At 34.5% G+C, this 16744-nt stretch overlaps 1 protein-coding gene and 1 pseudogene across 1 annotated transcript; one reads left to right on the top strand and one right to left on the bottom strand.

Annotated features, from left to right (window-relative positions):
- The first annotated feature begins 881 nt into the window (after positions 1-881).
- On the top strand, positions 882-5508 carry LOC114265983 (uncharacterized; annotated as a pseudogene).
- Positions 5509-7086: 1578 nt separating this feature from the next.
- Positions 7087-8129, bottom strand: LOC114265984 (vacuolar iron transporter homolog 4). The gene has a single exon (XM_028206861.2). It carries the CDS (start codon positions 8037-8039, stop codon positions 7350-7352), a length of 690 nt encoding a protein of 229 aa, XP_028062662.2. The 5' UTR covers positions 8040-8129; the 3' UTR covers positions 7087-7349.
- Positions 8130-16744: the final 8615 nt, after the last annotated feature.

Below are 16744 nucleotides of genomic sequence, written 5' to 3'. Positions count from 1 at the left end.
AAATATGACAACATTGCAGATGTGGGTTAACATTACAATATAAATGTAACGTCATTGGAGGCTAATGAAAGTGTGTCAATGTATGGATGTACAATTTTTCATAAACTAGCAATATTTTCACATTCAATTAAAAAAATTAAAAACCCATTAAGTTTGTGAAACGTAACGTGATACCTACACAAATGTAACGTAACGTGACCATATCAGATGCGACATTCAGATGCAAAAAAAACATTCACATTGTAAAATGGTACATCCATACATTGACACACTTTCATTAACCTCCAATGATGTTACATTTAGGTTGTAATGTTAACTCACATCTGTAATGTTGTCATGTTTTGTGCGTGTTACGTTCGGTTGTATTTTTTCTTTGAATTTGTGCTGTGACGTTGTTGTATTTAGTGTTTACGTGCATATCACGTTACGTTTCGAAAACTTACTAGGTTTTTGATTTTTTAAATTGAATTTGAAAATGTTGCTTGTTCATGTATTTTGAAATTCAAATTCACATTCATATAGATATAATCTATGGTAACATTCAATTTCCTATGTATGGTTTTGCCACTATAGGATATAATAGTATATTAATACCATTTATTCACAACTCATAGGATCTTGTGGAATACATTCCTATCTAAATAGGGCTTGAAACTCTATAAGAAATTACACAGGACTTCACATTGCATAAGTTCTCCTAATATGACTTATAAATAATTTTCCCTAACTTTTATATGTCTATAAAATTTATTAATTTTTGTAATTAATTTTTAGTTTTTGTAAACATAAAAATATATAAATAAATAGATATAGATACATTTCCAAAGAAATAGATACATACATACATATATATATATATATAACAATCTGTATAAACAACCATGGATCTATCTCATAAGGAACTCCAATTCTTTTCCATACCAGACATCTTGAGAGAATTAACCTCAATCCCTAAATAATCCCCCAAAACCTTCTACCTCCTAACCCTAACCCTAATTTTCCCTATCTCCTTTGCAATCGTAGCTCACTCTCTCTCCACTCACCCTCTCCTCACCCAAATCGACTCCCCAACTGGTTCTCACTTCTCTCAATGGACCAAGCTCTTCATCTTCCAGTTCTTCTACTTCATCTTTCTCTTCGCCTTCTCTCTCCTCTCCACCGCCGCCGTAGTTTTCACCATCGCCTCTCTCTATACCTCCAAGCCCTTCTCTTTCTCTTCCACCATCACCGCCATTTCCTGCATTTTTTGGCGACTCTTCATCACCTACATATGGGTTTCTCTAATCATAATCATCTATAACATTGTGTTTGTCAGTTTTCTTTTTGTTATAACTGTAGATACCCTGTCATGATCCAAAACTCCCTCTATAGGTTTAGTATCGTAACCGGCCAGTAATCTTGGGATTACCGAAGGCCTCTGAGATAAATTAACATAATGTTAGGGGCTAGCGGAAGCAAATGACAAATATACAACATCCATTGAGCTGTGTAGACTTATATAAGACGGAAAAATTTTAAAATGTTTATATACATATTTACGCATCATTCTTACGTCATCATATATATACAGATTAGACAAAAAGAGACTTAACCCTATTTGCAAAATAAGCAAAGACTTGTTTAACCAAACAAGGAAACAAAACTTGAACTTTTTGCACTTAGCCATAACCAATAGACATATCCAGAACGTCCACGGGAGGCACATAGGTTGGCTAACAAAACAGAGTCTAGGCACAAGCTTTAGGCTTGGTCACGCGCCTGATCACCTATATACATAAATAATACAGTGAACTGGAACCTAGTGAATAATAACAGAGTAAAGATTTTAATGAATGATGTCTATATCAAATTCAGAAATCAGATTTTATATCAGAAACAGATTCTTATAAAAAACAGAGTCTTATGCATATTCAGATTCCAAATCAAAAACATATTATTGTACATGTTCATATTCATTTTCATATTCAGATTTTACATATGATCATACGTGGTACATCCATTAGCGCTAACAGATTCGATGACCTATCAAGGGACGACCTTGAAGGCATTCCAAGGACTCATGTGCACAGAGACGTTTCTGATGACTCATAAAGGGACGGCCATAGGGCATTCCGATGACCCATGAAGGGACGACCATAAAGGCATTCCGAAGACCCATAAAAGGGACACATATCATATGATGCTAAGGACGCCACAAATACATTTCAGAAATTTGGACAATCATTCATTTATTCAAAACATAACATTTTAGAAAACTGATCATTTCATATCATTAGAAAATAATTAAAGTTAAACATGACTTTACAGAGTTATTACTCACAGATAGCTCCGTTAACAGATCAGATAATGCAGACAAATCAGATAGATCAGGCAAACGATAGCGCATGACCTACACAAACATATAACATATACACATTGCAACACAATATTAATTCCTTGATTAAACTTGACTTTTCTTGTCTTCTGTTTAAATAATCTAAAGGTCTACTACGCTTATTCTTTCTTTATTCAAATGAATCGGGTTCTCGTTTCACATATTCTTTCATTACTAAATTATTCTTTTCTAAATAAACCAATTTCTTACTTGGCTTCTTAATCAATTATTACTAAGTCAATGACTTATTCTTTAACCAACTAATTTATGTTAATTGGTAGTTTATTAATCTTGTTGAGTCATAATTCTTGCCTAAGAATGCTTGGAAGTAAAAGAGAATGGAAATCGAAATATGAAACGATTTTTAAATTTTTTTTGAAACACGACTCTTCGCTCGAGCACAACATTGGTCGCTCGAGTGGACCCTTTGATCTGCAAAAATACTGCTTGCTTGTATTCTACGCACAAGCGACAACTTCTTCGCTCGAGCGATGGTGACGAATTCTGGGTTTTTCAAAATGTTGTTTAAAATTCAAAACACATTACCAAGGTTCCAAATTCACACATTACTCACTTGAATATGCAAAAATATTCCCAAATACATTTATTTAAAGTTAATTCCACCTATATTTCAAAATTCCATAATTTTAATTCACATTTAAATCTTGGACTTCAAGTTTAAAAAAAAAAAAATCTTTCAATTCTTTCTTTATTTCATGAAACTTAAAATTGAATCTATAAAGCCCTTTTAAAAAATATTTGTATGTATAAAATCAAATCAAAATCAAATTCAAATTAATTTTTGATTCTCAAATATAAATTACAATATATTTCCATGTTTATCCGAATTTAAATTTAATTCATTTTCTTTATATCAAGCCCAATTTCAAATCCATAAATTCTAAAACATAAATTGATCTTCCAAAATTCTTAAACATTCATGATGCATGTACAATTGAAACTCAATTTCATGTTGAGACAACTAAATTCAAACCCAAAGAGATTACTTTCTAAATTAATTAACATAAATTTGAATAAGGCTCCAATTCCTCATTTTCTTTTTAATTACATAAAATTGACTTCAAGCTCTTTCTATTTTTCTTCAAAACATGAAATTAAAGTTATAAACTTCTTAGAAAATTATTTGCATGCATGAAACATTTATCAAAATCCAACAAATTCTACATCATCAAGCTCAAACTATAATTAAAATCTTGAATTGCTCTAATTTAGATTTTTATTAATTTTCCTCATATCAAATTCAAATTCAAACTCAAAATATGAATTAAAATCTCAAAACCTTAAAATTCCATGATGCATGTAAGGTTGAGTTTCAAATTTATGAAGACTGACAAAATCAAACTTAAACTAACTACTTTCCAAACTTATTTCCTTAATCGTAAACTTAACTCAATTTTTAACCTCAATTTAATTTATAATCATAGATGTTTTAAAATATGTTTAATTTGAATCAAACTCTTAAATTACATTACATGCATAGGTTAATAATCAAAATCAAAACCCAAAATAATTAATTTTCAAATTAATTTCTACAACCATGAACCTAACTTAATTATCACTTAAAACCCAATTTCTTACAAAAATCATGAGAATGATTTCATAACTTTCTTAATTTCAACTTTTAACTAAATTATCTACAAAAATTAGGATAAATATTTACCTAATGATGTTGACTTCTCGAGTCTCCTACTCAATTTTTGACTTTCTCTAACTTCCTCTGTTAATTCTTTAGTTTTTCACTTGAGCGTACTTCATTATTTCCAACAACAAGGTTCTTTTTCAACAAAAGAATTGAATTCTCTCTCTCTTAGTTCTCTCTCTCTCTCTCTCTCGGTTCTCTCTCTCTATCTCTAGAGTCGTAGGCAACAAATGAATGAACGGGCTCCAGCACAAGCACTAATACATATAATTGAACCCATTGACATCTCTCACTCTCTAGAACCCTCTTTGATATACACAAACAATGTTAATTAATTGAGTAGAATTAGATTAATCACTAATTATCTATTAACTTAATTAATCACTCCTTAATTTTACTTAATCTTGATCATAATTAAATTAATCATAACTAATCACAAGTCCTACGTAATTTAATTTGTTTAATTTGACTTATATTAGAGCCCAATTAATTATATTCAAATTTATCATTCTGAATCAGGCTTTTAATCAAACTTTCAAAAAACTTCAAATATTAAATTAAACTTATTTTCATCATCAATTTTAGTTTCTTAAATCATTAAGGTCTTCAATTTCAGATTAAACTCCAAAATCTTCGTCAATAAATAACATACTCAATTGAATACCACAATAATCTTAATTCCTAATTTGTATAACTTAATTAATTCTATTTCGGACCCAATTAATCAAATCTCAATTTTATAAATCTGAATTGAATATTGAATTAAACTCTTATACGGTCCGATACTCGAAATTAAAATAATTCAATTCACCATTTGTACTATCTTAAACCATTTAGGCTTTCAATTTCTAATTTCAAAATAAATTCTCAATAGAATCATATATGAATCAATTTCCATAATTTTCGTAAATCTCATATTAAATTAGAATAATTGACAATTAAATTTCAAATCTCCTTAATTAATTAAGTACGAATCATTATACGTGGTGGGTAGTTACATACCCAAAATCTAATTTTGTTGTTTTTCTCAGTAGTTGTGATTTTTATTCTGTTTCTTGTTGTTCTTGTTTACATCACTGCTTTGTGGCATTTAGCTAGTGTGGTTTCGGTCCTCGAACCGATTTTTGGGTTCGCGACAATGTGGAAGAGTTATGAGTTGTTAAAGGGGAGGACCCAAATAGCGGTCGTGCTTGTTTTCGGGTACCTGGCAATTTGCGGGGTGAATAATCGGGTTTTTGGAGATGTGTTGGTTCATGGTGAGGGTTATGGAATTTTTGTGAGGATTATGGTTGGTGGGTTCTTGGTTGAGGTTATGGTGATTGTGAATTTGATGGGTTTGATAGTGCCGTGTGTGTTTTTCTATGTTTGCAAGAGCTATCACCATCAGGGGATTGACAAGAGTGCTCTTTATGATCATCTTGGAGAGTGTGCGCCCTTCAAAAGAAACATTCAAATGGAGAACTTGGATGTTTGAGGCCATGGTGAGATGAAAATGGTGCAAAGAGGTAAACTTTGAAATGACTGGATGAGTATTCCCAATTCTGTTTCTTCACATTCATCGTTCGATTCTCTCTTTCTCTCTCTCAAATTCAATTTCTATTATGAATATAGCCATATGATTAGGGATTTTGTGAATAAAGGGCATTTTTATCTTTTTGCATGCAAAAGCAAGGTTAATATGATTATTTTGTATAGGTTACTAACGTGATTTGTATACCTTTGACGAAATGGAAGAATATTGACATTGTTAGATAAAATAAGAAAAGTTACTGTAATTATTAAAATTATAGGAGATGTCCTTATATTTATTAGAAATCTCAGGGGACAAGTGTAATTTATCCTAAAATATGTGTTGTTAGTTTAAATTTGATGTAAGGTAGACAATGCCAAAAATAAATATCATCCTCATGTTTCATTTTCAAAGAATACACATGTAATACTCTCTCTCTTTCAAAATATTAGTCAATTATTTTATTTTTTATTATCCTAAAATATTAGTTCATTTTCAAAAATTAAAGACTAAAATAATATGAATTTCTTATTTTATCATTCTTTTAAATTCATTAACAACAAAAAAGTACAATTATGACAATTGATATTTAAAAAAAAATGTATTACCAAAGGATAATTTCAAAAAATTAGTGTGTTTGGTTTGAGTTTTCTGGATTAAGTTTTTTGAAAATTGAGTTTTTTAATTTTTGTATTTTTTTGTTTTTAGTGAATATTTTTAAAATTTTAAACATTTTTTTTACTTTTTTAGATGCACCTTACTTAGATGTATCTAAAAAGTAAAAAAATTGTGAAAAAATATTTTAAAAAATTAATAAATATATAAAAATACAAAATATGTACTGAATTGTTGTATTTTTTTGTATTTTTTGGTATTTAGTGAATTTTTAAAATATTTTTTTTACAATTTTTGTCTAAAAAGTAAAAAAATTGCTTAAAATATTAAAAAAAATCAGTAAAAACAAAAAAATACGAAAAATAAGAAAGTAGAATTTTTTGAAAATTTTTTTTGAAAAATAAAAATAAGCACATATTTTTTAAGTATAATAATTGTACTACCAAAAAAAGTTAAATCTCTTAAAAAGAGTTATTATTTTGAGACAAATGAAATATTATTGTTGAATAGGCCTTATAACCATTATGCATCGTGAGAGAGAGATACACCAACATTCTATTTTTTTGATACATAAAACGATACAAGAAAGCAAAATTCTTCGTCCTTTCCCTTCCTTTTCTTTCAAGCACCCCAATCAAAGGAATGCTCTTCCACGGGCATTTCAACAAAAGAAATGTTAGAGATCATGAAAATGGTCATGAAAATTTTGTGACCCTTAAATTACCTTGATTAGTGTGTGGTACTTTATTGTAAGTGTAATCCAAAGGTCATAAATTTTTCATGATTATTTTCATGAAAGACTTTTCATGATACCTAGCATTGCTGTTTCAACAATATAAAAACCCAAAAAAAAAGAAAAAAGAAAAAAGAAAAAAAAGGTAGAGACAGTTAAAGCGCACTTGACCAAAACAAAGAAAAACCATATACGGAGGGCAAACAAAACTTAACATACAAGCAAAAATATATACAACAACGTATATACACATATATATATATATATATATGTATATATATATATATTATACAACAACGTATTTTTATCTGATTGTTTTATCATTAGACATAAAATATGAATTCCACATGTATTTATTAATGTGGATCCTATTAATTTTGTGTCTAATAATAAAAAAATCTGATAAAAGATCTGTTTATATTTAGCGTTAAGCAAAACTAAAACATACAATAGTTGTTTAAAGCCCACTTGAACCAATAAGCATTGTCAAACCAAAGGTAATGGCCATAGCTAGCCACCCTCCAACCAATACCCTAATTGCAGCCCTAGCAGCTGGTGCCTTTCCTAAAGTAGCCCCCAACCACCCAAACACCACCAAAGCCAAGCTCACTGCTCCAACTACCACCCCTACTCTTACCTTATACTCCCTTATAAATGATGCAGCTAGCAATGGCACCATTGCACCAACTGAGAAAGCAAGAGCCGAAGCTGCAGCTGCCTGCACCGGATTAGGCAAACTCTCCTTCTCTCCCTCTCTCTCTTCTTCTTCTTCTTTTCTCTCTCCACCACCGCCAACAACAGCAACCCTTTTCTTGTCTCTCTTCATTTGAGCCACTTCTATATCGAGTTGAGAGTAAACGGAGACAAACTCTCCAATAGCCATGCTACAAGCACCAGCCACCAAGCCAGCAAAGCCGGTGAGGATCATGGCCTTAATGTCTTGCTTGACAGCTCCAACACCCATCATTAAAGAGGCAGTAGAAATTAGCCCATCGTTGGCTCCTAGGACCGCTGCACGTAACCATTGGGACCGTTTGGAGTAATCAATAAAGTCCTTTTCTTCGATTTCTAGGCTTGTTTGTTGCTCGACGTCTTGAATGGGGATTGAGAATTTCACGTCATGAAGAGATGTTTGGTTGGAAGCCATGGAAAGGAAAATGATAGAGAGTTGATAAGCAAGAAGATGGTGATGAGGAAGAATAGGGAGGTAGTAGAGGAGTGTGGTGGACACATGCCTTGAAGGTGATGGGTATTTATAGTAGAGAATTCTATTATAGTGGAGGAGAGAGGTGGGGTTTGGGCACTAATGACAATTAAAATGATGGAATAAATTTTACTTGTTGAGGATAAAGAAATGAAATTGATAGACAGCATTATGTGGTGAAAAAAATAATGGACACATCTAATGAAGAATTACCTCATTTACCCAAGCAAGTCTGCAAAAGTGTGGAATCTCAATGCTGTCTAATGGTGATATATATAAATTGGAAAATTATGTAAATAATCTTTATAGTTTATACGACGTGTCAATTTGATCCTTATTGTTTCAATTTGTTCGATTTTGCTCCTTAATTTAACAGATTGTGTCCTTTTACTATAATAAGGCCTTGTTTGGGAACAGACTTTTTAAGTAATTTTTTGACTTTTTAGCTAAAATATGATGTAAAAAAAACTAGTATGTTTTGGATGAATTTTTGGCTTTTTACAAAAAGATGTACAAAAAATAGAGAGAAAAAGGAATCTTTGATTTTTTGGTATAGGTTGTTGGCTTTTTAAATTTTTTAGTAACTTTTTGACTTTTTGGCTAAAAAAGCCACTTGCCAAACGAGGCCTAAATAACGATCGTTACGTTTGGTCGACGAAAAGTCTACACAATGTGTCAATTTGATTCATGTAGTTTACAGAATGTGTCAATTTGGTTCTTGTTTTAATTTGCTCGATTTTGACAGAAACCAAATTGACACATTGTGTAAACTACATGGACCAAATTGACACATAGTTTGACTTTCCGTTTAGCAAACTTAACAACCGTTATTTATTGGACTAAAATGACACAATCTATTAAATTAAGGGACAAAATCAAATAAATTAAAATAATATAAACCAAATTAACACATTGTATAAATTACAAGACTATTTATATAATTTACCCTATATAAAACTAAGTTTTGTAGGATCTCCAAAATTGACTAGCCGTTACTGGTATTAACCCCCCCCCTCCCAAAAAAAAAAAAGAAAAAAAAAAAAAAGGAAAGTGCAAAGCAAACAAATATATGTGTATGTTATCGATACGACAAACATCTTTACACTACTGAAATTATCTCACTTCATGGGATTAACATTAAGAATATAAATATCAGTCATAGAATTGAAAGCAGAGCACTATAATGTTGTTTGATAACATTTACAGTTTCTTTGTTTTGTTTATAGAAAAATTATACATGTTTATGTTTATTTTTGGTAAAAATGAAAACAAAAACATATTTGGTGAATAGATATATTTTAAAATTTTGTTTTAAAAATAAGTGAAATGAGTAGTTGATGGGAGGTGATGGCCGAAAGTGATTGTCGATGATCGGAGTTGATGACTGGAGATGGTTTCTGACAAGTGGTGGTTGCTGCCCAGTGGGAGGTGGTGGCCGAATGTGATTTTCAGAAGACCTGAAGGTGATTGTCGCCATCCAAAGGAGGTTGTCGACTTCGATAGGTTGGTGGCTAGGGGGGTGCAAAAAGGAGTATGGAATGAATTTTTTTTTCTCAAGTGAATAATTTTTTTGTGACTAAGAATTTAATAAATTTATAAGCTATTTACAAGTTTTCAAAAATAAAAATAGACACTTGTTTATGGGACTTAAAAATTTTAATAAATATAAATAGAAAACAATAAACAGAAAAATTCTCAAAGAGTCTTATTTCAACAGCACTTTATGGTTACTGTGGAAACGGATATGTTTTGAATAGGAAAAAAAAAAAAAAAAAAAAAAAACCTCTATCATCAAAATGGTAGAAAACAAAGAATTTATTCAAAAAGAAGAACATAATAATGATGGAGAAGAAAAAGAAAAGAAAACAAAAACAATGAATGCATATAGAGGGTAAGTGTTTTAGTACAGTAGAGTAGTTAGTGATGGTGAAAATGGAAACTATTCAATAGTTTTAACCAAAGATAGAGCGAAAGAATTGAAGATGATAGTAATGTGTGTGTGGGTATGTGTCCGCTTTGAGGCAGTTGTAACAGACCAGAAACCATCATGAGTAAAGCATGACATTTGTACAAGCAGACATAAGAGATGAGATAAGATGATCAACCCAAATAAATAAAAAAGCACGCGTTTCAAACTTTATTTATGTTTCTTCGGTTATGTATTGTTTTTTTGTTTTGTTCTTTCAAGAAATTTCCACACGTCAACAATGCATGTTCATGGAATGCTCGCTAGTCCTTCCCCTAAAATACTATTCAATCTATTTTCTCTTGCCAATTGCAACGTACGGGATCCTCGCTTTCCATAACGGATATATCCAATGCACTCTCACGTTTATACGATTTGATTTTAATTAATTTTTTATTAAAAAAAATAATTTAAGTCACGTGATGGTGATGAGATAGAGAGACACACAACATTTACTTTTTTTGAATTAAAGGTAATGTCATGTGTGGGGATATATTTTCTGTATACCAATACGTGGCATGGTGACGCCGACGTGTCAGCCGAGGTGCCACGTGCCCTAGTAGTTAAGCCGAGGTAATTTCGGAGAAGCCGAGGTCATCTCCGAAGATATCGGAATCCGAGATATGGGGCAAGAGTCCTAAGGCACAAAGGGGACTGAATTAAGATAAGGATAAAACTTTCAAGGAGTTTATCTGTATCACTTAAAAGAGTCCAGAGTAAACAGTGAACTAGAATTCATAGAAGTCATACTTCTAGTGGGACTTGGATTGAGTATATTATAAAAGAGAGGCACCCCCGTGGGTCTAAGGTATGTAACTTATACTTTGAGTATTCAATTTAGTACTTGATTATCTTTGAGAGATATACTGACTTGATCGTCGGAGTGCCCCCGGGTGGAAGAACCACCGCCGGAGCTTTTTCTTTCTGTTTCAGGTTACTTTAGCCATCTATTCTGCTTGTGCTCTCCAGCTGATCACTAAACGGGCAGTGTGGTCAGATTTTCACCCACACAATTTGGCGCCGTCTGTGGGAATCGAAGGAAGAATAGATGGCCAGTAACGGACAGCAGGAAAATATTGGGGATGACGCTCCCACTAGGAGTGGCAGACCAATTGACCTTGACATCGAAGGAGATAACCACAATACAGAAGCCCGTGACCAGGGTCACAGAGAGAACAACGCCATCCCAGAAGGCGACACGTCAAAAAGAGCAAACCAAGGAAAATACTACAATGAAGATAACCTCCAGGTATGGAGGGACAGGTGCCTAAGGAGGGATGAAGAAGTAAAAGAATTAGCAAACAAGTTGGCGGACCTCCAGTCAGTCGTCAACTTCATGATGCAGAATAATGTTATGCAGCCACCATAGCCGCTGCAAGATACGCCGATGCCGGCGAACAACACCCAGAAGGATGGAAGAAAAACAATCCCCGAGGTCCCTCAGCATACCAGAAGCGGAAGGCATTCTCACCGGCCTTCTAGGGAAGTCGGACGGGAAAACCCGAGGCAAGAAGAGTCCCGAAGGACACACCACATGAAGAATCCAGACCCCAAGGAACATCGACATGTTCAGGGGCAAGTACTCCATTTTGACACAACCCATGAAGAAAGATCCAAACGACCCCACCACGAGGCCGAAAGCAGTATACCGAAAAGACTAAAATCCAAAGACAGCCGAGCTCCAGGGAGGAGCAAAGAAGACTTAAGGAACTACCTCAAGAGGAGGCAGCAGAATGCAGAAGCCGAGGTAAATTCCCCAGTGAAACCGAGGACAGCCTTCTCGGTGGAACTGGACAAATTCGAACCGCCCAAAAGATTCAGTATGCCGAGGTTTCAAATCTATGATGGTAAGTCAGATCCAAACTTTCATGTTGGGCTATACCTAAATTCAATGGCATTGTATAGCGGGAACGAGCCATTGCTCTGCAAAGTATTCCCCTCATCCTTTGGGGAAATTGCATCTGATTGGTTCCATAAGTTACCAAAAGGAAGCGTAAAGACATGGGAAGGCTTGGTCGAGATGTTTGTAGCCAGATTCGTGACCAACAAGCTGCAACCCCTGAGGGTTGATGCTTTGATGGCTCTACGAATCACCAAAGAAGAAGGCCTCAGGGCCTATGCGAAGAGGTACTACGAGGTGTTCAACCGAATACCTGAATGCAACCAGGAAGTAGCAGTCGTATCCTTCAAGAACGGCCTGAAAGATGACTGCCCACTACGGAAATCTTTGGCAAAAACATTGCCAAAAAGCATGGAAGAACTCATGGCAAGGATTGAGAAATACGCCAGGGCCGAGGAAGATATATCGGGAAACAAGGAGGTGAAACAAGAAAAGGGAAACGGCTCGCCAAAGCGAGGCCGAAACAACAATGGACTGACCAAACAAGAAATAGAATTGAGAAATAAACAGGCGGTAACAACGGTATTCCGGATCCCAATCCATAAAATCTTAGATCGGATTCGAAATCAACCTTATTTCAGGGCTCCAGCAAGAGCACCAGGGGAATTTATGGGAAGGAACGTTGGTAGACGTTGCGCCTACCACAATGAAGAAGGGCATCCAACTCAAGGTTGCAAAGCCTTAAAAGCACACTTGGAAGACCTAGTAAGACAAGGCCTTCTGAGGGACCTGGTCGACGAGGCCAGAACGAGGGAAGAACAGGCAAGGTTGCCTCAAGCACCAGCGGCACCCCCTCCCCCAGCACAGCTACCACAAGCAGGAGAACCGAGGGTGGTTAATGTGATCCACTCAAGGGTCAACGAAAACGAAGTCAGAGGAGAAACCCAGAGGGTAAGACATTTACAGCATATCTACCAAGTCGGGGAAAAGTGACATCGGCCAGAAGAATGCCAAGGGCCAATGATAGCCTTTACTGAAGCCGACCTAGACTTGGTCCAACATCCGCATAATGATGCCTTGGTAGTATCCCTCCAGGTTGGGGAGTGCCAAGTAAAACGCATCCTAATAGACCAAGGCAGCTCCTGTGACATCATGTACGTCAGATGTTACAAAGAGCTAGGCCTTCACCTCGATGACCTAGAACAATCCAGCGGCCCGATGGTCGGCTTTAATGGAACGCCGACATGGCCACTGGGCGCAACAAGCTTGGAGGTACAAGCCGGCACTAAGAAGATCAGGACGGAATTCCTGGTAATTGACACACCTTCACCATACAACATCATCCTGGGAAGACCGTGGTTGCATGCAATGGGGGCAGTTCCCTCGACGTTGCATCAACTACTCCGGTTCCCAACAGAGCATGGGATTGAAGAAGTCAGAGGGGATCAACTACAAGCCAAAAATTGCTCCATGGCAGCAATAAAATCCACCTGTAGTATACGAGAGCCAAAGAAAGCAGAAGTTGAAGACGAGGACATGGAAGTCCTAGAAGACGTCAGGAAAGAACCAGCCGAGAAAAGCGAAGAGGCGCTAAAGAAAATCCTCGTCCAGGAGGGCGACGAAGAACGGTTTTTTCTTCTCGGCTCAGGCTTAGCTAGAGAAGAAGAAAAAGAACTGGAAGATTTTTTAAGGGCAAACATAGAGGCGTTCGCCTGGACACCTTATGAAATGCCTGGCATTGACCCCGAGGTCACTTGCCACAGTCTGAATGTCGACAGATCGGCAAAACCTGTGATTCAACGAGCCAGAAGGCCGACGTTAATGCACGTCGAAGCAGTCGAGGAAGAGGTAGACAGACTCCTTGAAGCCAGGGCCATCCGAGAAGTCCAGTACCCAACGTGGCTGTCCAACACAGTAGTAGTAAAAAAGAAGAATGGCAAGTGGAGAGTTTGTGTAGACTTCACCAGCCTCAACAAAGCTTGCCCGAAAGACAGCTTTCCTCTGCCCAAAATCGACCAACTGGTAGACGCCACCTCGGGACATGAAAGGATGAGTTTTTTAGATGCATACAGAGGGTACCACCAGATTGCTATGTACCCTCCAGATGAGGAGAAGACCGCGTTCATCACCCCGAAAGGCCTGTACTGTTACAGGGTAATGCCTTTTTGAAAGGAAATAAAAATTAAGAATTATTTGGATCTTAATACTGTCACGTGACGCAACACTACAACAGTATTATATATGGAGTAAAACTCATTGTGAGATGAGATTGTATTGATATAGAAATTCTAAATAACTAGAGATGGTTTGAGAAAGACTTTTAAAACACGTAGACTATTTGTTAAGCAAAACACTGTTGTTATAAATAGATCACATCACATGGATATGAAATTTGTCTATTAAATATTTTTATAACATTGGATAATTAACCTGGGCATCGGATGACTTTCAGCTATTCAATGGCTGGAGGTGTTATCTTGAAAATGGTGATCACGTGGTTCTAATCATTTTCTTCATTGAGTTGCTTCATTATCAAGTGTCACATTTTCTATGTCCATACAATATCAATCAGAAGGAAGTTCAAAAAAATAAAAAAAGTGAAGTTTAGGAGAGTCAATATTCTAATTTACCACTAACTAAAGTTTAACACCTTAATTGATGTTTTGGGAGCTAATACTAATGCAAATTATTAGATTATAATGTTGCAGACAAAGTTGAATTCGATTTGGAGGACTTTGAACTTGGTAAAACAACAACAACAACAACAAAAAAATAATAATAATAATAAAAAATTGGGACATTGTACTTAAAAAACCTATCAACATTTTCCTTATATAATAGATATTATATAAACAAATATTATCTTAGAGTTGTTTTAGGAATATACTATTTTAGTTGACTTTTTTAATTTTTACAGAAAGACATAAAAAAAATAGAGATAATAGAATTTTTTAATAATAACTTTTATGATTTTTTAATTAAAATAACCTATTGCTAAACTTGCTAACAACTATGTACCTAAATATTCACCACTTTCCGTCAAAGCCTACCACTCTTAATTAATCACAGCCACCATTATGGGCTGCTTAATAATTACTATTAAATAAAATTTTCAAAACCATTTGGTGTCACAATAATGTTACAATAATATTAGAGACACTAATTATTTTACCACATAATCTCATAGTGATGATGGGTCGACTTATTGTTTTTGTGTAAGAGAAAAATTTATACAAAGAAATAGTTTGTATACTTAATTTTTGGCACCATCTAATCTTATATATGCTAAACTTATTATTTTGATATCATCTAATCTTATAATCTCCTGAAGTTTCTAATATCAACAATTACAAAGAATGATTAACAAAGAAAGAGTATGAATATCATTTCTTTAAATAAAAATGTATGTTTTTTGAGATACAAAATCAGTCATAGATTAAATCACAACATTTAGTGAGGGATATCTCTACAAATATGGTCCAAAATTATTATTGTAATTTCTATAATTTTCTCCATGGTGGTCTCTCTACTAGGTCCCTTCAATTTTATTGGTTTACATTTTAATAATTCAAGGTCATGTGGGTTGGCATATGTTTCATTTTTTTTTTTACATTTCTTTGGGGGTCCGGCATATGTGTTGTTGATGATGCTTTCAAGAGAGAGCCAATTACCTAAAACAATAATGACTTGAACCCCTTTTTTTCCCATCCCCTTACCCCCTCTTCACCTGATTAGTCACTTTTTTTTCTTTTTTTTTCCATTTCCTCCAATCACCACCGGCCACATGTGTGTGGGGTGGTGGGAGTGGTGATTGGTAGGGTCTCAATCATCACCCTTACCTAAAAAAACATGGGATTTAGGCCCCACAGAACCCACCCCAACAAAACTGGGCAAAAAAATGGTTTGGTGAAGAGGAAAGCACTAAAGTAGTGTGAGAGAGAGAGAGTGGGAGGAACGAAAGATAATATTAAGTAAATGGAAGGGAGTGTGCATTCCACACGAATACCACCACCTCTCGTTATCTTATTTAATCCAAACATAAATGTTGGGTTAAGACTTCCTTTATTCTCTAACTTTTTCACTCGTCATTCCACTCAAATGTATTTGAATTGGAAGTTGATGACTCTCACATATTAGATTAGAAGAAGAGACATATGCGATGCGCGTGTCAATTAAATTAAAAAATTTTACATATTAAAGCAGTTGTAATCAACACTTCTAGGGTTATCTCTAATTTATATATTAAACTACTTCTTCACTCATAGAGATTGAGAAGTATATTGGCGAAGAGTTTTGTAGTGCCTAAATTATTAAGTGTTAATATCTTTTTGTCTTTTTTAATTAAAGAGTTGTTATGATTCAAAAAACCTAGTTATAGAGTATGTTTTAAGAGTGGAGTTAATTGTGCATGAATTTTGAGTAATGAGATGGATAGACTTTCTGTGTCACTGTGAGTAATAAGACAAAAACAGAAAAACAAATGTTTTGGGGACAAAAACCCTAGCTCCAAAAATAATTATCATTGCAAAATACTCCAAGAATGAGGATTGAAAAATAAACCACTTAGCATTTTCTTTATCCTCTTTGTGATTCCTATTTTCACTTCCCATGAGATTAACAAAGATAAGGCTAGACTATAGTCTTATCATTTTACTTTATTAAATCTATCTTGGGATTAATCTTTTGTTTCCAATCAAAAACAACTTTTGCTTCTATTATTGTTCAAGAATTGCGGTTGTATAGGAAGCTAAATAATGGTTTTTCACAAATAAGAGTGTAAAAATGACTCACTGGTTTGAAACTCACCTGAGACCTGACCAGACCCGGCCCGACCCAACCCCA

This window comes from Camellia sinensis, chromosome 3 (assembly GCF_055761805.1).
Source record: "Camellia sinensis isolate YWXY chromosome 3, ASM5576180v1, whole genome shotgun sequence".
In the NCBI taxonomy this organism is placed as follows: Eukaryota; Viridiplantae; Streptophyta; class Magnoliopsida; order Ericales; family Theaceae; genus Camellia; species Camellia sinensis.
This window is presented reverse-complemented; position numbering and strand designations above follow the sequence as displayed.

Excerpts from the sequence above, each read along its gene's own strand:
- LOC114265984 (XM_028206861.2), bottom strand. The coding sequence starts at position 8,039 with ATGGCTTCCAACCAAACATCTCTTCATGACGTGAAATTCTCAATCCCC.